This window comes from Muscardinus avellanarius (genome assembly GCF_963383645.1).
Source record: "Muscardinus avellanarius genome assembly, chromosome: 11".
Lineage (NCBI taxonomy): Eukaryota > Metazoa > Chordata > Mammalia > Rodentia > Gliridae > Muscardinus > Muscardinus avellanarius.
Genome location: NC_137797.1, coordinates 25,941,808 through 25,965,482, shown reverse-complemented (window position 1 = coordinate 25,965,482; position 23,675 = coordinate 25,941,808). Strand labels below are relative to the sequence as shown.

Sequence of the window (23,675 nt, the reverse complement as noted above, 5' to 3'; positions counted from 1 at the left end):
ACAAGACACAAAGAAACCTCTGCCAAATTCAGCTTTAGATAAAAAGAATGCTGACTTTAAGTTCATGTCTAGAAAGAGAGAAAGTATTACTACTCAGCTTCTTTTATAATTATAGTTGGACGTCCCAATAGAAAGTTTCATGTTTGACCAAAAAAAAAAAAAAATGTCAGCATCAGCCAGTCTGTTCTAGATGACATTACTTAAATGATAGCTTGGAAGATATTTTTTCTGCATCATTTCATAGCCTAGCTAAACATTTTGGTTAAAAATAGCCATAGCAGGCCGGGCGTGGTGGCGCATGCTTGTAATCCCCGCGCTTGGGAGGCAGAGACAGGAGGATCACGCAGGTTCGAAGCCAGCCGCGCGCGCTGGCTTAGGAGACCCTGTTTCCAAATAAAAAATGTAAAAATAGGTCTGGGAGTGTAGCCCGGAGGTAGAAGGGCTTCCAGGAACCCCAGTACCACCAAAAAAAAAAAAAATAGCCGTAGCACACCCCTACTCACAACGTATATGCAATGCTTATTTACATAGTGCATTCATATGATTTTCTTGTGGCCACTGTAGCCATGAGAAAAAAAACAACAACCCAAGAGCTAAGCTATTAGAAAATCAATGAGGTCCTATAGTTATAAAACTAATGTCAGTTCAGTAGTGCTGGGCACAGTAGAGCAGGTCTGTTATCCCAGTACTTGGGAGGCTGAGACAGGAGGATTGCGGGTTGGAAACCAGCCTCAGCAACTTATCGAGGCTCTCAGCAATTTAGTGAGACCACATTCTCTTTATCCATCGTCCATTTGATGAAACTCAGATTTATTTTGTACATTGGCTATTATGAATAATGCTTATAATAAACATAAGAATGCAGACTTTTTCTGTGATACCTGTGACAAAGGGGAAAAAGGAAAATAGTTGTAGAAAAATGGGATGAAAGATACAGGTGGAAGGAGAAACACAAAGTAAGGAAGTAGAGAGGAAAGTGTGATAGTAAGACCAGTTGTGTTGGGGGAACTGAAAGTGTCTTGACTCACGTTGCCTGAGATTCGTGGAGAAATGAGCAGCCGGTCTTTTCACATTGGCTCATCGTTCAGCAAGAGGCAACACACAGGGCAAAAGGACAGGATATCCATTTTTGTGAATATCCAGCATGAAATATTTGTTCTTAAGCCCAAAATGAGAGAAAAAGGAAAAATGTCTTTGTTATCTATTGTTTTTCTCTCAGGCAAAATAGAACGTCAGATACTGATGGAAGAGAAATCCCCAATCCTGCAACTGGAGAGTTTGTTTGAAGCTATACAACTAAGCTTGAAAAATGATCAAAACTCAGGGTAAAAACATGTCTTTCCATTGTTGTGGCCGCAGGAGTGAGCGGGGGTTCTTGAAGGCCGGGCTAGTGCCCGGGATCCATCTGTCCACAGAGTTTGCTGACTTGCTATTCAAGCATTCCGCTCTTGGCTGTGGCCCAAGATCTGGTAACAGTGGATAATGCCCCCGGTCACAGTGGAACGGTGACTGGGAATCCTTTCTGGCCTGTACCCAGTTCTTCTGTCAGTCTCAGGATTGTGGGGGCCTCCCCTGGACTGTTTATTATCTTCCAGCCAAAAGGTCCTCCCTTAGATGTAAAATTGTTTTTAGGAGGAATTTCTGTGAATATTCATTTTGGTTCTCAGCACCAGGGCTGGCCATCTTTATAACAATCACTTCAACACTGAGGGTAAGCCACTGTTATTGTGAAGGTACTAATCCAAGAGACCCCAGCTGCCAGGTTTGATAGTAAATGAACACACTTGGCCCATACCATATTACTGCATAACTCTGTGTGCCTTTTTTGACTTTAATTAGTGTAGAAAGGAAGGAGGGAGAGAGGAAGGCAAAAAGGGAGAGAGAGAGAGAGAGAGAGAGAGAGAGAGAGAGAGAGAGAGAGAGAGAGAGAGAGGTGTGTTTTTTAAGGCAGGTACCTCTTGTCCCTGACCCTTTTCTTTTAATGCCATGTGTGCTGGGATATTCCAGGTTTTGATGTGGGATGCTACCAGCACAGGACAAGGTAGAATGATGCTCAGCTCTATTAAAAAGCTTCCATTTTAGAGGAGGAAAATTCTAGTATCTGTGGCCAAAAGTGCTATGAGAAGAAAAGTATGAGTTTGGGACAGATGCTGGTTTTGCCTGTTTATATCTGTTACTGTCTCAGATAATTTTAGCAAATGATGTAAGAGATTGGGTGGTAAAGCTGTTTAAGAAGTGTGATGTTGTATCATTTTAGATTGATAAGAGATTCCTACCTAGAGATGGCCTTGCTGTATTTTCATATGAAGAAGCCAAAGAAAAAAGCTTCAGCAACACCATTAGCACCTAAGGTAATAGCCAAATATATGTGAAATTATAAGTTAATTATCTTCGATCTTGCTATTTTAGTAACACTGTGCTGTTGAAATAATCCAACATTTTCCCGTGTGACTTGGAGAAATTCATTACTTCATAGTCACACTTGTCTGTCTCATTGGACATTTTACATAGGGCTCTGGAAATTAATTTATTTAGATGTTTTTGCTTGTTAAAATTCTATAAGGTTGTGTAAATACCTTAAAGCCACAAGTTATTACTAATGATCAAGAAATCTCAGAATCCAGTCTTGGTGGTGCATACCACCAAGCGTGTAATTCCACTACTTGAGAGGCTAAGACAGGAGGATCACAGGTTCAAGGACAGTTTCAGCAGTGCAGCAAGACTCTCAGCAACCTAGCGAGAGACCCTATTTCAAAACAAAACAAAAAATAAAAAAATAAAAAGGCCGGGCATAGTGGCGCACGCTTGTAATCCCAGCATTCGGGAGGCTGAGACTGGAGGATCGCGGTTGGCAGACAGCCTCAGCTACTTAGTGAGGCCCTCTGCAACTCAGTGAGACCTGGTTTCAAAAGAAAGAATAAAAAAATAGGGCAGGGGGTGTAGCTCGGAGGTTGAATGCCCCTGGGTTCCACCCCCAGCCCCACCAAAAAAAAAAAAAAATTAAATAAATAAATAAATAAATAAATAAATAAATAAATAGGGCCGGGACATAGCTTGGGAGTAGAATGTCCCTAGGTACAATCTCCACTAACACACCACACCACACACACACACACACACACACACACACACACACACACACACACATGACATCGCAGAATAAAACAACATAGTGAAACAGATGGACAGGTAAGATGTTCAATCCTGACGTGGCCTACAGACAGCTGACTTCTAGAATCATTCCTCTATTCCTCATGCATCTACTGAGCATTTACCATGACCCAGGCATTATCTAGAGGAGGGTGATTAAGCCATGTCCAAGATGAGTCTGGTCCCTACTCTCATGGACTTTACCTTCAGTAGAGTAAAATAGACTAAGCAGGCAAAAGAAGAAAGTCAGAGGAAGAAAGGTGGGAGGGGCAAGCAGGGAAGAGGAGAAGGGAAGCGACTGGGTAGTGAAATTTACTATACAAAAAATGTGTGGGTGGGTAGGATTGTAAGTGAATGTGGCAGATGTTTTACTCTAAGTGGGGTCTGAAGGATAAGGAGGGAGCCATGCAGAATTTCAGGGGAGTAATGGTCTAGGGCAGTGCTCTTGCACATCTCCAACTAGGGGTCTGGACTTTGGTCTTTTGTTTTTAATCTCAGGATTGAAGCCAGGGACATGCTACCTCTACACCCCCATCTCTATTATTTTATTTATTTATTTATTTATTTATTTATTTATTTATTTATTTATTTATTTGAAACAGCATCTCACTAAGTTGCAGAGGGCCTCACTAAGTAGAGGAGGCTGGCCGCAAACCTGCGATCCTTCCTGTCTCAGCCTCCCAAGTACTGGGATTACAAGCGTGTGCCACCACGCCTGGCTGGAAGTTTGGTCTTTCTAACCAGCTCCCAGGTAATGTGGAGGCTGGTGGTCTTGGGCCACGCTTGAACACCATGTGTCTAGGTGGAGGGAGGTCATTGGAGTAAGAATAAATCAGATGTTTTAGATGCCAATAATATTATTTTAAAAATTCTGGTATATGTTTAGGTTTCATCCTTACTGAATAATCATTTGACTCCCTGAGAGATATTTTCAGAGAATGTTGGTATCCAATCTCTTAATTTTTGAGACAGCATAAACATGATTTAAAACCTTTAGGCAAATAGGCTCTCAGTCAATTGAATTATTTATATGACTATTGCCTTAGGTGGATAGCACCTTTTTTAAAAAATCAAAATAATTACAAACTAGAAAAAGTTTCTTTCTGTGGTATGATAAACACATTTATTTGCAGAAAGAGAAAAATACTTTTCTTCCATAGCAAGTGGAAACATAATACAATGGTACAACAATAAAATATCAATTTTTTTGGCCCCTATAGAGAAGTGTTTATAATTAAGAGCATCAATGAATTAGGATTCAAACAAAAAGAATAGTATAATTCCATGCAATGGAGTCATTATTTTTTATATATCTAGGTTTGTTATCTAGTAAAATACACATACACTCACATACATATACCACACATACAACCCACCCCCCCCCACACACACGACCACCCCGTTGTTTCACCTTTATGTACTGTCCATCTCTCCATATAGTAGTGGTTTGGGTTTGAATCCGGCTTTCTGACATCCCAGCTGCGTGATGGGGGCCTTTTCATGCCTCGTCTTCTCACCTCTGAAATAGAGCTGATCATGCTCGCCTTTTAGAGTGATCAGGAGAATAAACAAGGTTAATGGACTTGCCGCTGGGAAGTACTAAAAAGCAGAAACTATTATCCATCATTATATAACTTTAGCCAAATATCTACGTTCTTTCTAAAGTATTTTGTATATAGTAAGTAACCAGTAATTCCTTACTGGTCAAGTTGAATTGACTATTTTTTGCGGTACTGGGGATGGAACCCGGGGGCATTCTACCTCTGAGCTATACCCCTAGCCCTATTTTTTATTCTTTATTTTGAAACAAGGTCTCACCAAGTTGCAAAGGGCCTCACTAAGTAGCTGAGGCTGGCTGTCTCAGCCTCCCGAATGCTGAGATTACAAGTGTGCGCCACCACGCCCGGCTTGAATTGACTATTTTTTTTAACCATTTATTTATTTGCTCACTAATCACACGCTTTTCCCAGGCCTAGTGTGCTGGGAACATTACTCTTTCCTGAGGAGCACAGATCCTGGCAAGGAAGAGGCATAATTGCCGTGCGATGTGATATGGAGCATAAACACAGGGTGTCAGGGTGGAGAAGTGGGGCAGAGTGATTCAGCTTTGAGGGATTGCTCCAGGCTCCACAGATGACATGAATTTTTCAAGACTGAGTGGGATTGTTCAAATTAAGTGGGAGGAAAAATAGTCCAAAGAGACAGAGAGAGGCAGATGAGCATACATTCATTGTAGAAAGACTTATAGAGGTATAATTGCCATCTATGAAAGGAAACTATTTTACAACCACAGTTTACAGTCATCTGCTATCATCACCATCCAGTTTTAGAACACACCATCGTCTGAAAAAAGATCCCTTAGGACCATTTGCGGTCATTCTTGTCCCCCTTTCTCGCTCCCTAAAACCACTAGACCATTTTCTTTCTTTATAGATTTGCCTTCCTCAAACATTTTCCATAAATGGACTCCTATAATATATACTGTTTCGTGCCAGCTTCTTTTAGCTCATATAATGTTTTTGAGGTTCACCATGCTGTAACATCCAACAATAGTTTATTCCATTTCATTGCTGAATACTGTTCTATTATATAGACATACTATGGGTTTTTTTTTCTATCTATTTAACAGTTGATGGACATTTCAGTGATTTCTTCTTTTTGGGTTATGCTTAATGCCAATTGATGTTGTCCTCAAGTTTTGGTGTGGATGTGTGTTTTCAGTTCTCTTGGGTATATCTCTAAGAGTGGAATCGCTGGGTCATAGGGCAAGTCTAGGTTTTGCCTTCTCATGATCCATCAGAATGTTTTCCAAAACAGCTGTTGAGGCTCACATTCCTACCAGCAGAGTATAAGTGTTCCAATTTCTCCACACTCATGGTGACCCTTTTTAACTACCTTTGTGAAGGTTGCCATCTTAGTTGGTATAAATTAATATCGGCGTGGTTTTGATTTGCACTTCTCGGATGGCTAATGATGCTGAGATCCTTTTATGTGCTTATTGTCTATTTGTATATGTTTTGGGAAATATCAGATATATGATTTGCAAATATTTTCTCCCAGTTGTTTTTTTTTTTTTTTCAGTACTGGGGATGGAACCCAGGGGCATTCTACCTCTGAGCTACAGTCTCAGCCCTATTTTTTTTTTTTTAATCATTTACTTTGAAACAGGGTCTCACTGAGTTACCAGGGACCTCACTAAATAGCTGAGGCTGTCAGCAAACTGCGATCCTCATGTCTCAGCCTCCTGAATGGTGGGATTACAAGTGTGTACCACCGTGCCTGGCTCTGGCTTGTTTCTTCATATTATTAATAGTGTCTTTGGAGAAACAAAATAAAAGAATAAAAGTTCTTTTAATTTGAATAACATTCAACTTATTATTTTTCTCTTATAGACTGTACTTTGGGTGGCATATCTAAGATTTCAAAGTGTACCTGATGGTGTCATTTTTCTCTAAATCTCCCTTTGTGGGTGTATTTGTTGTCTTGGTTACTATGGCTTTCAATAAGTTTTGGAATTGGACAGTGTCTGTCCTCTAATTGTGTTCTTCCTTTGCAAAATTATCTTTTTTTTTTTTTTGAGTACTAAGGATGGAACCCAGGGGCATTCTACCTCTGAGCTACACCCCCAGTCCTATTTTTTATTCTTTATTTTGTAACAGGGTCTCACTGAGTTGCAGAGGGCCTCATTAAGTAGCCGAGGCTGTCCGCGAACCAGACCCTCCTATCTCAGCCTCCCAAATGCTGGGATTACAAACGTACACCACCACGCTCGGCTTATGTCTTGGCTACTTTGAATGCTCTATATTTTCATATACATTTTAGGACCTGCTTGTCAATTTCTGAAAAAAAATAAGATTTTCGTGGAATTGTGTTGATTCTTTAGAAAACTTTGGGGACAATTGCTGTCTTAACAATTTTTTTTTTAAGTTTTACAGTTTCCAAGTGGGAATTATTTCTTCTTTCGTATAGCTCTCAGTTAATTTCTCTGAATGATGTTTGTCTTTTCACTTTTCAGTGAAAATCTTCTGTATGTCTAAGTTTATTGCTATTGTGGATAGAACTTATTTTCATTTTCACATTGTTTATTGCTAGTATATAGAAATATAGTTGGCTTGTGGGTATTTTTGAGTTTTGTATTTTGTGGTCTTGATAAACACATTTATGGATTCTAATTGTGTTTGTGTATGTGTGTGTGTTTCTTAGAATTTTATACATAGAGTAGCATATCTTCCATAAAAGCACTTTTACTTTTTCATTTCCAATCTATTTGCACTTTCTTTTTTTTCTTTCCTGTTAGTGTAGGTTATTCAATATTGGCATCTGCCACTGTATTCTTTCCTTAGCCCAGATATTTTTTTTTTTTTTATTCTGAGCTAAACCTCCTCAGTAAAGCTTTCCTCTCAATTAAAAATTGCACCTTACCTGGCACAATGGTACACATTTGTCTGTAATTCCAGAACTCGGGAGGCTGACAGAGGAAGATTGCAGGTTCGAGGCCAGCCTCAGCAACGTAGGCCCCCAGCAACTTAGCAGGACCTTGTTTCAAAATAAAAATAAAATAAAATAGGGTTGGGGGTGTAGCCAAGAGTTAGAACACCCCTGAGTTCACTCCCTAGTACTGTAAGTAAATTAAGTAAGTAAGTAAGTAAGTAATATAATGGCTTCTTTCTCTTTTGAATGTCTTGGTCACTAATTGTCCTCACATGGCAGTTATTTAATGTTATTTTGCATTCTTTATTCCTGGAAATAAACATTAGTTTTATTTCCAGGATTTAAGTATGTTAATTACTCAAGCTTCCTCAACCAGTAAACGGGCAAACACTACCCCAGAGCCAAGTATTCCTGTTACAGCTAATGACTAGGGGGCCTTCAGGAAGCAGGGCTGCCTGCTTAGCTCCAGCCCCACCCGCAGCTCTCAGGCTCAGGAAGGTCCTGTTGCTCTCACACTTTCTGCCTCAGTATCCCTGGACTCTCTGAGACAGAGGCAAAAGAAAGATATGAGTTTTGTTATTATTTGTCTTGCTTTGCAGTTTTCTGACTATTAAGGCTCTAATAGTTATTTCTATTCACATTATTTAAATCCTAATAAAATATTTTATTTTATTAAAAAAAATTTTTTTTTTGCAGGTCTGGGGATGGAACTCAGGGGCATTCAACCTCCGAGCTATAGCCCCTGCCCTTATTTTTATTCTTCTTGTTTTTTGAAACACAGTCTCTGTAAGTTACGGAGGGCCTCACTAAGTAGCTGAGGCCGTCTGCAAATCACAATCCTCTGGTCTCAGCCTCCCAAATTCTGGGATTACAAGCGTGTACCACCATGCCCGGCTCTAATAAGTTATTTTAAATACTTATTTTGGTTATCTTTAAAAACAGAAAGCAAGTCGGGCGTGGTGGTGTATGATTATAATCCCTGTGCTTGGGAGGCGGAGACAGGAGGATTGAGCAGATTCGAAGCCAGCCGAGCTAGTTTAAGAGACCCTGTTTCCAAATAAAAATATAAAAAAATAGGTGTCTGGGAGTGTAGCCCAGAGGTAGAAGGGTTTCCAGGAACAAAACAACCCCCCCCAAAAAAAAACAACAGAAAGCAAATCCCAGGTTGTTACTGGCAAAGTTTCTGTTCACTTCTGTAACACTGACTTATGTTTAGAAACTCAGTGTGTGTGTGTGTGTGTGTGTGTGTGTGTGTGTGTGTGTGTGTCCCTATGGATAGATACACAGATATATACTAATGGGAAAAATGTCTTCATTCATTGTTTCTTTTTGTTATTCTATGGAACTTTATAATAATATCGCCCCTTTAATGTTTTCCTGCTTAGAGAAATGATAGAAAATACTTATAGCCGGCGTGGTGGCGCACACTTGTAATCCTAGCATTCGGGAGGCTGAGACCGGAGGATCGCGGTTCGCGGACAGCCTCAGCTACTTAGTGAGGCCCTCTGCAACTTAGTGAGACCCTGTTTCAAAATAAAGAATAAAAAAAAGGGCAGGAGGTGTAGCTCGGAGGTCAGATTCCCCTGGGTTACATCCCCAAACCCGCAAAAAAAAAAAAAAGACTTATGAAAAACCTTTGTATAATATTATTATTTCTGACATTTTTACCCATAGTATGGTCAGTCTGTAGATCCTCCATTGAAATAGCACTTGACTCTACCTAAAGGGACATTTTTATTCATTTGTTACACAAACCATATAAGCTTATTATAGAAAATGAAAAAATTATAAAGATAATTCAGTCATCTTTAAGATGGGATACTTGCTGCTAGCAATGTTACTGCTTGCATGTACAGGGAGACAAATATATGTATGTACATATGTATATAATATATACGTGTATACATATTTTTTGAAAAGTGAAATCATACTTTGTAAACAATTTTATAACTTATATTTATCTTTTCTTAATATATTTGCAATATCTTATAGATAAATTATTATTTATAATGGCTATATAGTATTCTAACAAAATGCCACCTTCAGAAGATGAGGATATATATCAAGGGACTTTTTGATGTCTTTATCATAAAACATTTTAAAAATATTTTTAGCCCCTTCTCAGGAGGCAGAGTTCCATTAAAGAATCGGCAATAGATAAATTTGAAATGTACAATTTATTGGCCTGGATTGCAATAAGAGCTGCCGCACAGGTTGGTGTGATTTTTGTTTCATCTTTCTTTTTACTGCCATATCTGCACTTTTCTATCAGCTGTTTAGGCAACATAATCTATTTGCATAAGAGAAAGGAAAATTTCCCAACATTTGGATTTGTGTTGATTATATTTGTTTGGAAATATTAGAAATGACCTACATAGAGTTTTTAATCTGTATTAACCAGACCTAGCTGTGTGCTTGTTTTAGCTTTTCTTTATTGAAACTAGTGGTCTATGCAGATATCTATATATTTGCCAACTCTCTGTCACAGTTAGGTGAGGTAGCTCATTTAAAGTGACTAATAGCCGGGCGTGGTGGCGCACGCTTGTAATCCCTGCGCTTGGGAGGCAGAGACAGGAGGATCGCACAGGTTCAAAGCCAGCCATGCGCGCTGGCTTAGGAGACCCTGTTTCCAAATTAAAATGTAAAAATGGGTCTGGGAATGTAGCCCGGAGGTAGAAGGGCTTCCAGGAACCCCAGTACCACCAAAAATAAATAAATAAATAAAGTGAATTATATGTTACTTAAATTGTCAAAACTAAGTGATTTGTTTGATTGTGGTATATTTGACATGTTAGGGATCATACACCACTTTTTCAGATTGTCTCTATTTTTTTTATTCCAATGCCTACTGAATGTTATTTTATGAATTCAGTCTTTCACATTATTTACTATTTTAGTCTACTTTGTGCTGCTGTAACAGAATGGCACAGACTGGGTAGTTTAGAATGGACAAAGGTTTCCTGTCCCACGATTCTGGAGCCTGGGCAGTCCAAGACCAAGGGGCCGGCACGCGGCAAGAACCTTTGGAGCCTTATCTCATGGGGGAAGGTTGGAGGCGAGAGTGTGGGGACCAAAGGGCTGACTCGCCTTATACAGAGGACCCACACGCACGATGATTTCTGCGTCCATCCACTCATGAGGGCCAGGCTCTCTTTTCCCGACCTAATCACCCCTAGAGGTTTACACCCCAACCCTGCCCCCTTGGGGATCAAGTTCCCCACACATGGAACACTGGAGGAGTCTTTACCGAGTGGATGATCTCTGAATCAGAAGGTTGGCCTTTGTGATGTCTAATTTCTGCATTAATTGTAGGTCAGCGAAGCTGTACTGGAAGTTAACCTACTTATTGGAAAGAAGAATGCTAGAACTGATAAAGTTAATCAAATGGCATTACCTAATATCCCAGAATTTGCCACTGTGGATCTTTTATTTTCGTATACAGATTATCTGCTGGGTAAGTTTGTCTGTCTATGAATTTTACAAATATCCGATCTATGTGATATGTAATCCAGCTCTAAAGGTTTAATTGTGCTTAGTTGGCTTTTAATTTCTAGGGGATAATGGTTTGGGGGGCCTGCATGGGGGACAGGGGTCCTAGGGTCAGCTGCCAAAACCCAGGGTCCTCCGCTCACGGCACACAGGAGCATGCTACTTATCTGGCTGTTCTATTTCAGGTGCAGGGCTTTGTGAAAAGTGGTATTTCTTAATGTTTATTTATTGGATAGTTTAGACATGTCACCTGGAACCTTTCAGAATGCTCACCTGAGGGACCGTCTCTGATCCCCTCTGATTTAAACTGTGTCTCGCTCTCACACTCCCATAAGGCTCCTTGTTCTTTTTTTCTGGGTTATTTTTCCGTTTCTGTTCCCATTTGAATGTTCGATTAAGCTCTGTTGTTGATTAAATTATCATCAGCTTCCCGAGGACAGGTTCTTCGAATGTGCAGTTACCATCTATAACACATCACACAGTTGCTCGCACAAGGCAGGCATTCAATAGAAATATCTATTAAGCTGGGCGTGGTGGCGCACGCTTGTAATCCCAGCATTTGGAGGCTGAGACAGGAGGCTCACAGTTCACGGACAGCCTCAGCTACTACCTAGTGAGGCCCTCTGCAATTCAGTGAGACCCGGTTTCAAAATAAAGAATAAAAAATAGGGCTGGGGGTGTAGCTTGGAGGTAGAATGCCCCTGGGTTCCAAAAAATAAATAAATAGATAAATAAGTACATTTTTGTTAAGTGAATTAATGAGTGAGAGATTAGTGGAACTTAAACTTGACCTCACTAAGTATGTGTTTGTTTAACTTGTGGCTTACTGATTAGTAAACTGTAATATAAGTCAGATCAGGTAGTAGCAAGTATTTAACATTCATTTATATGTTTGTTTATTAATTCAATTAAAAAACTTATTGAGGGTTTCTTGTGTTCTGAGCACTTGGTTAGGTGCTAAAAAGTAAGGTGGTAAAATATGGCTTTGAGACTGACATCTCAGTAACTTTGAGGCCTTGATTTTGTTTGGCACAAGCTGAGCACTGAACCAAAAGAGGTGATTTTCTCCGCTAACCCAATGGGACAGCAGTGGGGTCCCCAATGCCCCTGGAGTCACATCTGTAGGCAGCAGCTCACTGGGCTGGAGGGTCAGCCTTCCCTCGGTGCTCAGGTCTGAAATTGACCCCTTCCTAAGCTCTTTCCTGGAGAACAGATGACCCAGACTATTATTGTCCCACCTAAAAACTGCCTGACATCAAACCATGAGGTAGACTTTTTACATGGATGCTTTGTTTTCTTGTTTTTATTGCCTTTATGCCTGGGAGAACTTAGTTTCATCAGGTGTTGGGGCCATGGCCCAACTTTGGAGGAGGTGCTAACTCTTCATGGGAGTATCTGTAGATGGCTTCTCCAGGGACAAAGCTGTGGCGCCCACACAGGGCGGCCCAGCAGCCAGGAGGAGCTGGTCACCACTTCCCTGGCCTGGCACTGCTCAGCCACTCATTTCTCCCTGTTCCACAACACAGCCCTTAGAATTACACATTATACTGCCCAGCATGGTGGCGCACGCTTGTAATCCCAGCGCTTGGGAAGCAGAGACAGGAGGATCGTGCTGGTTCGAAGCCAGCCGCGCTGGCTTAAGAGACCTTGTTTCCAAATAAAAATATAAAATAGGTCTGGGAGTGTAGCCCAGAGGTAGAAGGGCTTCCAGGAACCCCAGTACCACCCCCCAAAAAATTACACATTATGGTATTATAACAAAAGTAGTACTCTAATCGAGAGATCTTGACTGCAGTATTTGTTCTGTTGAACCATTTAATTTCTTAAAGTTTCATTTTCCTAACCTGGAGAGAGGGAGATTTAGTCAAAAATCTAAAAAGTTGCTGGTTGTGGTGGTGCCCACCTGTAATCCCAGTTCTTGGGAGGCTGAGACAGAAGGATCACAGGTTCAAAGGCAGCCTCAGCAACTTAGCAAGACCCTGTTTCCAAATAAAGAGGAAAATAGGACTGGGAGTATAGCTCAGAGGTAGAATGCTCTGACTTCTAATCTCAGCACCAAAAAATAAAAATAAAAAAATAAAAAAATAAAAATCTCTCTCATATATATATACATATATATATATACACACACACACACACACACATATACATGCATATACATTTATATAGATTTATATATTTACATAAATGTTTATAGACATTATGTATATATTATGTATATATAAAAATTTTAAGACTATGACTCAAACTTCCTTTATGGCCATTTTTATAATGGTTCCTTATTAATTTTTTGAAGATTGTCTCCTGTAACTTAGTTAATTTCTTGTGCTCTCCCATCTGAGATGGACCCCAAAGCTCAGCGGCTTCTGTCTACAAGGGTTTATCCTCACACTCATCTCCTGTGTTCTGCTGCGGGCTGCACGTTGGGCTCAGGTGTGCTCCTCGGTCATCTGTTGGGAAGCACTGGCTACCTGGGGCATGCTACCAGGGGCAGATACCAGGTGAAAGAGCCAGATCACACAGGCACATTGGGGCCTCTCTTCCTATCCCATCCCACTGGTCACAGCAAGTCCTGTAGCCCAGGCCAGTATAGGGGAGGTAGGAAAATATACTGTACTTGTGGAGGGAGGGAGAGGGATGTGAATACATGCTGAATGATAACTCAGACTATTGCCTATGGCAATTCAGTCGATGGCCAGGGGATGCCTGAGCAGAGTTCTGAGCCTCTGTATGGAAAGACAGGAATAAGGTGCTGCTGTGACCAACTAATGGTGCCAGCCAGAGGCACACAGTAGAGAATGGCATCCCCCAAACCAAAGGATTTGTTTTATTCAGCTGAATAATGTTCCTCTCAATATTAAGGCACATGTTTTCCTGTTCTATTTCAGTGACTTTCCTAGCATATTCCATTTTTTCCAATTTAAATTTTATAACATTAGTACTTCTTAACTATTTTAACTATAAAATTACTAAATTTTAATGTCTGGTCTATTTTGTATTTTGCCTCACTGAAAGAATGATAATTTTGCCTTCCAGTCTTTTCCCGGCAGGCTGGTAATTAATGCATGGTAACAGCTTCCCTTACTTCAGTGTTGGGGTTGGAAGGAGGCTCTGAATTCCCACCTGATGGCCCACAAATGCACAAATAGCAATGGAATTAATATCATGATGACTTGCTAGAGGGAACATCGCTTCATGACGACAAATAAATTTTGATTTTCTTTACATTAGCATAAATTAACATCCAGAAGAAAACCTCCTCACTAATCTTAGCTTTAAACAATACGAGCATTGGGCTATACATGAGGTAGTTAATAATATTCATTATTACGGAGTACAGAGAAGTGCACCAAATATTTCTTTGCTTGCTTGCTTGACTTTTTCTTCCCCTTTGCATTTCCTTCCTTCTTTCCTCCCTCCCTCCCTCCCTCCCTTCCTTCCTTCCTTCTCCTCTTCCTTCCTTCCTTATTTTGATCAAACCTAAGGCCTTGTGCATGCTAGGTCTGGCTCTACCACTGAGCTATACCCCCAGCCTTGTTGCAAATGTTTCTGTCTAGAGGGAAAAAGTCAAATAATACATTAAGGCAGCAACTCTTATCTTCTGTGGGATTCTGTCATAGATAATCAGAACAGGGTTACACATTGAAATATTTTAAATTCACCTTTTAGGAGGACTATGTTATTGAAGACAGCATTAATATGCCAGAAGCCCAGTATACACCTTCCAAACAGAGCTGGGTACAGGCAGGATGATATAAGAGTTCTTCAGAGCATTTTCTTTCTGGGAGAAGTATAGTTTAGAACAGATGAAAATTGACTCAGAGACATGGAGTACCTGGCAGAAGGAGAGGAAGCAAATGTTCTAAAGAGATCAATTTGTCAGAAGCATGATGACAGACCAGTTACATGATATCTGTAGAACAATGGGAGAACCCAATGATGTACCTGGTCCAATTAATTGAGCTGTTCTCTACCTTGTATTCTAGGAGCAGAGACCTTGAAATGATGGTCCTGGTAGTGTAGGACCATCCTTAGATTTAATGCAAAAAATATTTGTTTAATGTCTATTTTGCACTTATATTAAAATATATACAATATTCCTGCCTTGATTTTCTTGTAGCCTTCATAAAACATTCAGCTAGGATAATAAATATTACATTCTGCAAGACACTTTGAATTAAAAGTGACATTTAGGATTAATGGTCCCAGATGCAGCCTCTTACAGGTAAATACACATGACACACAGGAAACATAAATCCATGTCATTCTGAAATCTAATGTTGGTCAACTTGTTGTCAGAATACAAACAAATCTATGGAGCAGAACTGAGAATCACTATTGACCCTTAATATATGTTCTGCTTCTTGAAACAGCAAGTCTTCCAGCTTTGAGAATATGATTTGTTTCTCCCTTACCACCTTGTCTGTGGTTCAGAGATGCAAGGTCAATATCAACTAATAACTGGGAAGCTATTCTACCACTATCTTTCATTCTTCTCCTTTTCTGAGGCACAATTTTCCATAATAACTGGGAACTAGAGTGATATACTACATTCTCAAATTCCAAATAATTACACCACTTATATGTGGGAATGGAAAGAAATCGCCTCTACTAGCAATAGTGATGGTGTGTGTGTGTGAGTATCTGTGTACTACATTATTTCAGAGTTTTCTAGGTGAGACTGTTGAGGCCTGTCGAGAATCAACCTTAGCAAAGCAGATCTGATCAGGTCCAGTGCCTGAAAAAGGCAAGAAATTCCATGTAGAGATACCAACATTGATCCCCTAAATCTGATAAGAGACAGTACCATGAACAAGAGCAAGAGCACACACTCACAGCAAGTGCCTGCCACTAAGGATGAAGAGGCTTTCTTAATTCCATACAGTCAACAATAGAAAACTAGAAGTAACAGTGGCACTGGGGAGAAACATTTCCAAATGGGCACCATGGAGAGCCATCCTGAAGACAGAGAGTAAGATCTGCCTTCCAGGGAAACAGAGGAAACATAATGGGATTATTTGGTCCCCTCAGTAAAGCCCTAGCAGCCAAAGACTGACACACTGCAATAAGCCAGAGGGCAGGAAGTAGACAATGATCAGAATGGCACCCGGTGCTCTGCGGGTGCTCTTACTTCTTTCTTGACTTTATTTCTCCTTTAGTAAAGTCCTATTTAGAGTGTCATGCATATTGATAAAAGAGGCAAGGTGCACAGATGCTTTTGCTTTTTCTAATCTAAACAGATAACCATGCTAGATAAAAGAGAACAAAAATTATTTTAATGTGTAGCTGAGCCTCCAGGAAAGAGAAGCCCCAAGTTACAAAATGGGGGATTTGTAAGCAGGTGTTGAAACTGAGGCCCCCACTGAAGAAGGATTAGAATTAGACTCTTACAGTTGTTACTGGGACTTTGATACCTGTTCATGGAGGGGGCCTAGAAAGACAGCCCTGCTGGTAGGGAAAGTCAGAACCTAGTAATGGCATAAAATTAGGACTCAGAATGGGAATACCTTGCCCACTAACCTGAGTAGATGCAGGGAAACCTACCAAGTGTCTCTACCATTGTGGTTGATAAGAAGCTGCCACGCCCTGCCTCCCTTGGAAGTCTGTGTGACCCTGCACACATGACGTGGCACACTTCAAGGAAAGCAGCCCTGAGGGATGGTTCCTGGTCAGACTACTCCTTGTTCTTGAATGTTATTCTGTAGCTATTGTCTTTTGATAATGAGTCTATTAACTTTTCACACACATGGTTCCAGTGATGCAGGACGAGGTCCTGGAATCAAGACTATAGGAACAGGTAAAACTGATTCCGTGGAAGATAAATTTTCTGGTAATATGTTTGAGCTCTCAGACGCCCCCTGCCTTGCTCCAAGCTATAATAAAATTGGCTAGAAGAAAAAGGGAATTTCATCCCATTAATGGATATATTACAACAGCAAGAAATACTTTAGGAAAGCCCAAAAGAGAACTTAGTCATACAAAAAGCTTAAGCAGTTGAAAGGACTGCTTAAGAACATTATTGGGAATAGGCGGTGGCAACCCTCTAGGGAGAAAAAAGCTAATTGGTACCATTTACTGGAGATAGGGGATAGATGAGGTAAATGAATTTAGAGAAGTTCTTCGATGGATAGGAAATCAATTGGTAAAAACACAGTATGTAGGTTTTTAGTCTTAGTTAACTCCCCTTTCCCATCCTGATTGGCAAATAGTTGTTCTTTTACCAGTTACTATGGCAGGCAAACCCGCCAATCGTTTTTGCTTCTTGTTTTAGATTAATTATACGAATATTGTACTTGGTTAGCAAGATCAGGGAGGTTTGAAGTAGCTTATCTTCAGCTGTTCTTTAACTTCAGAGACCACCCAGATTTCTTTATTAGACCTATATGAGATGATTAAATACAATATACATTGTTTTTAAAGTTCTTTTTTCTTTGACAAAATTAATGTTTTAAGACACTTGTGATGCTTATGATGGTGTGGATTTCTGTAGTAATCTATTATACATTTATTAAGTTGTGATCAAATGTGATATGCATTGTCTTTTAAATTTTATTCCTTTTGCATAACTAAGGTTTTAAGGTGCTAGTGATATTTACCTAATGTCTTATAACTCAGTTATTAAGTTGGGGAAATGCAGAATGCAGTACTTTAAGTGCTCTTAACTTCATAAGGTTTAGAGTAACACTTAAGTCTTTTTAAATGGGTTTTTTAATTGCTGGTACTAGGCAGAGGAGGACATGGACAAAGCCTAAGGAACGGAAGGTTCCGAAAGAGTTAAAGGAAATTCTATGAAAGGTCGAATTCTCCAAAACTCTGGGTGTGACTTCTGTCCTTTCTGGAATTTGCCCTCTAAGACTGCCCACCTGCAAGGCCAAGGGGCTGACCTTGATCACAAGGTCTGGGGCTGATCTTAATCACAAGACCAGTGATGTCACAGGTCCTCCTTTTGTCTTGTTTACGATTGGTGATTTACATGTCCTTCACTTAATATCTCACTATTGTCCTTTGGTGTTTACATTTTTCTACTGGGAATTTCACTGGAGAAGGGTATAAGAATCTTGGTTTTGGAAAATAAACTTTGTCAGTTTGCATGAGAGGAGGCAATTGTCTGGGTCAGTCATTTCAGGTTTCTCCCTCCCAAGTCCCGGAGAGGAATCTCCACTTTTAGCGCCATGAACAGGGACCTGAAGGAGTTTATTTGATAAGAGGGAGAAATCGCTACAGAAAAATCCGCTGCAGAAAAAAGCCGAATCCTTCCAAGAACCCTGTCCCAAAGTTCCCAATGCTTCGGCCAAGCTGGTCCGTCGCAAGAAGCCACTTGGGAGAAGTTAGAAACCCACTTTAGTTTGTAAGGCCACTCAGTGATGCAGGGAAGTTAGCAGAAATAACTAGCTCATTTTCCACAAACAACCAAAACCAAACTGGTCTTAAATTTTCTCTGTGACATTAAAGACCAGGAACATTGGCCACCTACCTATAGAAGTTTTCTTCCTTTTAATTAAGTTATTTGAAAAGGCAACTTATTCTCAAGAGTCAAAACTCAAATGGGATAAAAGGATGTGGAGAGAAGTTTCCCCTTGCATCTTCTTCTCAAGTGACTTGGTTCTCAGTTTTTCTCAGAAGCAGTCAATATTACCTGTGTATTAGTTTCCTATTCCCACTATAACGATCACAGATTCACTAGCTTACAATGACACAAATTTATTATCTTGTAGTTTTGGAGTTCAAATATCCAAAATGAGTCTTACTGGCCTAAAATGTTCACAGGGTCACTTTCCCTGGAGGCTTGAGAGTAGAATTGGATTCCTTATCTCTTCTGAGATCCTTGACTCTTGGGCTCTTCCTCTATCCTTCAAGCCAGCAGTGTAGCATCTTCAAATTCCTCTGATTTTAACATTCTCACATTTCAACCTCTAGCTGCCACGTATAAGAAACCTGTGACGACATGGGCCCCATCTAGGTCTCCCGGATGGGTACCCATATACTCATGTCAAGGATAGTTTATAGGCAACTGTAATTTGTCCTGTAACCTAACACGTTATATTCAGTATAGATAACAGGGATGAGACCATCTTTAAGGGGAAGATCTTTTGCCTTCCACAGTCAGCTTCTTGTGTTCCCCACCAGGTATATTCTGGGCCTTAAGGGTTCCATTGTAGAGGTCAGAGTCTACTCCAATTCATTCAAACAGAAAAAAGGCTGTCTTTATAGCTTTTTCGTTTGTGACCAAAGTACCTGACAAGAATACTTTAGAGTAGGAAAAGTTTATTTGACTCAGTGTTTCAGAGGTTCAATTCATGGTTGGCCAGTTCTAAGCCAGAAGCATCATGGCAGTAGGGTATGGGGAAAAACAACTGCTCGTGGCAGCTGGGAAGAAAGCAAAGAAAGAGAGGAAGGGGCCAGGGACAGATGTTCTCAAGGCCACACCCCATTGACTTACCTCCTCCAGCCAGCCCCCCTCCCAAGCTTGCTGCATTGCCAACACATGAGCTTTAGGGGACTTTCCATAGCCAAGACATAATAAAGACATATTAAGGAACTTTCAGAAGTGACTAAGCCATCAAGGGAGCTGATATTTTTTTATTTTTAATAAAAGAAGCTACAGAAGGAGGAATTTGCCTGCTAAATAGGAAGACTCTGCTCTACCTGTGAGCTTAAGAATGATACTATCTTTCAAAAATCCTCACAGGTGAGAAATCCTTGAATCTTGTCTCTCTGAACTGTTTCAAATTTGTATTGTGTGTGAATACACTAAATTTGTGAAATCTAGGAAAGGTGATTTTTTTAATCTTTATGATTTTTTAAGTAAAGGAAAGTGTGTTTGGAAATTAGATATTAAGTAAATAAACATACACTGATGTAATTTTTTTCCCCTTAAGAGTACAAAGAGTACTATAACTGCACAAAACAATGCCCCTTGGTTCTTTTTTATAACTTAATATAAATGTATATTGGTAGGTTTTTTCAAATCAATGCATAAAGTTAATTTATAGCTGTATAATATTTCTTTATATAGATACAGCATGACTAATTTAATTGGTTTCCTTCTTATCGATATTTGGGCTATTTTCATTTTATTGCATGCGTGTGTGCGTATGTGTGTGCATGTGTGTGTGTGTACTCATATATAATTTTGAACATAGACTAGTATCTATAGTGGGTTAATTACCATAAATGAAATTTCTAGATCAAAGGATAATTTGACAGGCACATTTCACAAATTTTACCAAAAACCTTCTAAAAAGATGATTCCAATTTGTACTTCTGTCAACAATTGGTGGAAAATGTTGTTCCCCAAATCTATCTTTGCAAACACAGGTACATTATAAACATTTTTAAAACTTTTGTTGATATGGTGAAAGAAAAAAGGTTTCGTTTTAATTATTGCCTCTCTTAATAGGACTAAGGATGAACATTTCTTTTATGATCTCTGCTTATAATCTTTGATCATCTTTAAGTATTTATAAGGTCTCTTTATTATGGGAACCAACACTTTAACCTGGTATTCTTCATGAATACATTTTTTTCTGATTTATCAGTTGTTATTTAACCTTTTTAATGGTACTTATACCCCATGGAGAGGCTTTTTTATTTCTGTGTTGCAGAAAATTATTAGCATGTTTGTTAATATTCTGGATTTCTATCATAGTTTAAAGGTCCTCCCTACTCAGACTCTTTTAATAATTTATGAAAGTCTATTTGGAATATGTAAAGTGTGTCACATGAATACAAATTTAGTTTCTCCAGATGGATAATGCCCCATTTCTGTACTTTTACTTCCTATTAATCTGTCTTTTCAGGTTTCAACACCAAATCCTTTAAATTTTTAAAATATTTTAGTCTTAAAATAATAAATATAATATTGTTTAGCTTTTTTGGTCACCACTGAGGGAGTAGAAAAAAAGTAGGCAGATAGGGCCAAGGGCCAGAGTGGAAAAATGACATTTTCTGAGAGGCATCCGTTGCTAACTTACTTCAAAAACTTTTGAAAAAAAATCAGACCTCCCAAATATCAAATGATCATGAGGTCAAAAGACTCCTGAGAGTGACCAGAGCTTCACAAAACTCCAGTTGCTCCTGCTAAGCAGTTCCAGGAGAGTCCAGAAACAGCTTTTGGGACCCCAACCAAGGCAAGGAGACTATGGAAATACACTATGAAACACACTTTGCAAATATACAAGCAAATCTCAAAGAACTGCTTCTGAGACTCCAATTGCAAAAGGGGGCTTAGAGAAGTATATAAACCCCGAGACCAGCCACTCTCAATGGTTATGTACTCTGGGAACTCCTCCCTTTGGGAGCTCCTCTCTCTCTCGCAGGTCATGTTGGCTTTGAGAGAAAGCATGTATAATTGACGGCACTTGGCTGGGCAACTCCTGGTAGTTACCAAAAGACACCCACGGGATGTCGAGGCCAAACAGGGCCCCTAGGGTGGGTGGCCTGCACCTCTTAAGGGTAGATCACATGGACTTTGGGAGAAAGCAGTTTGGAATTAATGATGTGTGGCTTGGGCTACTCCCTGGTAGTGTCCAGAAGGCAACTGCCGACTCGGGGTCCCCACGGCCTGCAAGGGTGCCCTGCCTCTTACTCCCTTCTCCATTCTCCTTATAACAAGCTCCCAGCCCACCTTTCCGTTGCCTGCGAATATCATTCTTCACACTTTGTAGACAAAAACCCTGGTAAGGAAAACATCTGTTTCACTCTGACCCAAATGTCCGACAAGGACAACTTAGAGGGAGAAAGGTTTATTTTAGGGTTAATATTTTCAGAGCCGCGGCCATGTTCAGCCAGCTCACCACAGGTATAGTTTGGGTGGCAGGGCTTTAGGATTTGGTGGAGAAAGAAAAGTCTCTCTTAACTCACGGGATCATGTTGAAGAGAAAGAGGGAAGAAGAGTCTAGGGACGATACAGTCCCCAAGGCTTCACCCCCAGGGATCCACCCCTTCCAGCCATATTGCATTTCTAGGTCTGGCTGTACTGCCCACACATGAGGTTTTGGGGAAAAAAAACCTGCTAAAGTGATACTCAACTTTTACAAAAGAATTAATTATAGCACAAAACCCCTCTAAAATGATAAATGTTACAAAGAAAGTAATCTCTGAGATTGAGAAATTAAATTGTTAGACTTTTTGTTCAACTCCACGCAAATAAATTAGAAAAGCTCTACAAAATTTATAACCTTCTGGAAAAATGTAATTTATTCAAATTTACTTAAGTAATGGTTAAAAAAAAGTTAGACAAGTCTATTACTATAGAAGGGATGAAGTTAGGTTAGAAATTAAAACTGAAAATGAAAGTTTAGTAATTTCAAAAGGATAGTAATAGATCTATTACAAGTTAGCTTAAATAACACATTACAGATCTCTTTAAAGTCTGGATAAATAAAAGACAGTTGAACTCATACCTACTTCTGTAGTCAGTCTATTGAAATACAATATTTTGGTTGAAATTGGTAAAGGAAATCCAGCCTCATCTACATGAGTTAGAAAATTAGAAGCATTTTAAGATCATTTTCAGATAATTATGGATATTCTTCTTTGATACCAAACCCAGGTTGTTTCTTAAATGTTAATTGCAGGGAAGACTCTGAAACTATATCATTGGAAGTATTGTAATCTGTTACACTAAAATTCACTAGCTTATCTAGTAATTCCAGTGGATGTTTAGCTCATACATATAATTATACATTTGGAAATTCTTGGTTCCTCAAATTATGCAGAACTTCTGAACACTGGCACATTTCTTTGGACGATATTGAAAAATCAAAAATTGAAAATATCTTCCCTATTCCTAGCAGACAAGTCTAAGTATTGACAAATCTGTGTTGCTAAATGCCAATTTTTCAAAACTCAGACTTTTCCACCTGGAAACTTATATTTTATCATCAACAGCAAATACTGTCAGTTCTTTGCTTTGAATCGAGGCTCAATTCTTTTAATTTTTTTTTTTTGAGAAAATGTTTGCCACCCGCCTAACTCTTAAAACACTTAGTTTATCTTGTCACTTGTTCTTTCAAATAAAAATGACATTTGGGGGGGTGGCAGGGGGAAGGGTAGCACGTTCTGATTTCAACTCCAACTGTGGCCTCAGCACTCTCCCTGGACACGGCCTTTCTCCTTGATTCTGCGGGTCTTCCCACTTCACCACAGAGAACATGGAAAGGGCGGACGGTAATAAGATGAGCAACCTCTGCTGCTTCCTCAAGGATATTCTTAAGTGAAGCTGGCATTTTAGCTAATTTATTCATTTTCCTGAAGAAGGTGAGGACCACCAGCACATTTCCGCACCCTTGCCTCCCTGGGTTCCTGCTGAGGCTCCCCTGTGGCTGACTGTGGCCCTTGTGCCATCCCTGGGGATGGCAGCGGGGTCCTCCTTGGGTAAGCCATGAGATTCAAAGGAGCCCTTCCATACTTTGAGTGTTTTCCTTGCACTATCGCCAGTCATGCCCATAAAAAGAACTCTGCTTTGAATATAGTCAGTGCTAATCCATCAACCAAACATAAGGAAAACCATCAGGTCCAGCTACCTCTATACATTTGAGCCCTTTACAATGCAATTCTGTAGAATTCTGTAGATGAATTATGAACCAAGTCTTCATGTTTGT

At 39.8% G+C, this 23,675-nt stretch overlaps 1 protein-coding gene across 1 annotated transcript in view; it reads left to right on the top strand.

Moving 5' to 3' along the window:
- Window positions 1-23,675, top strand: part of CFAP54 (cilia and flagella associated protein 54) — a gene marked incomplete at both ends in the record, with an annotated part of 316,371 nt that overhangs the window by 227,180 nt on the left and 65,516 nt on the right. Inside the window, 4 exon segments of the mRNA XM_080704815.1 lie at window positions 1,220-1,325; window positions 2,258-2,351; window positions 9,696-9,794; window positions 10,894-11,035. Of these exon segments, the coding sequence (XP_080560941.1) occupies window positions 1,220-1,325; window positions 2,258-2,351; window positions 9,696-9,794; window positions 10,894-11,035 (441 nt within the window).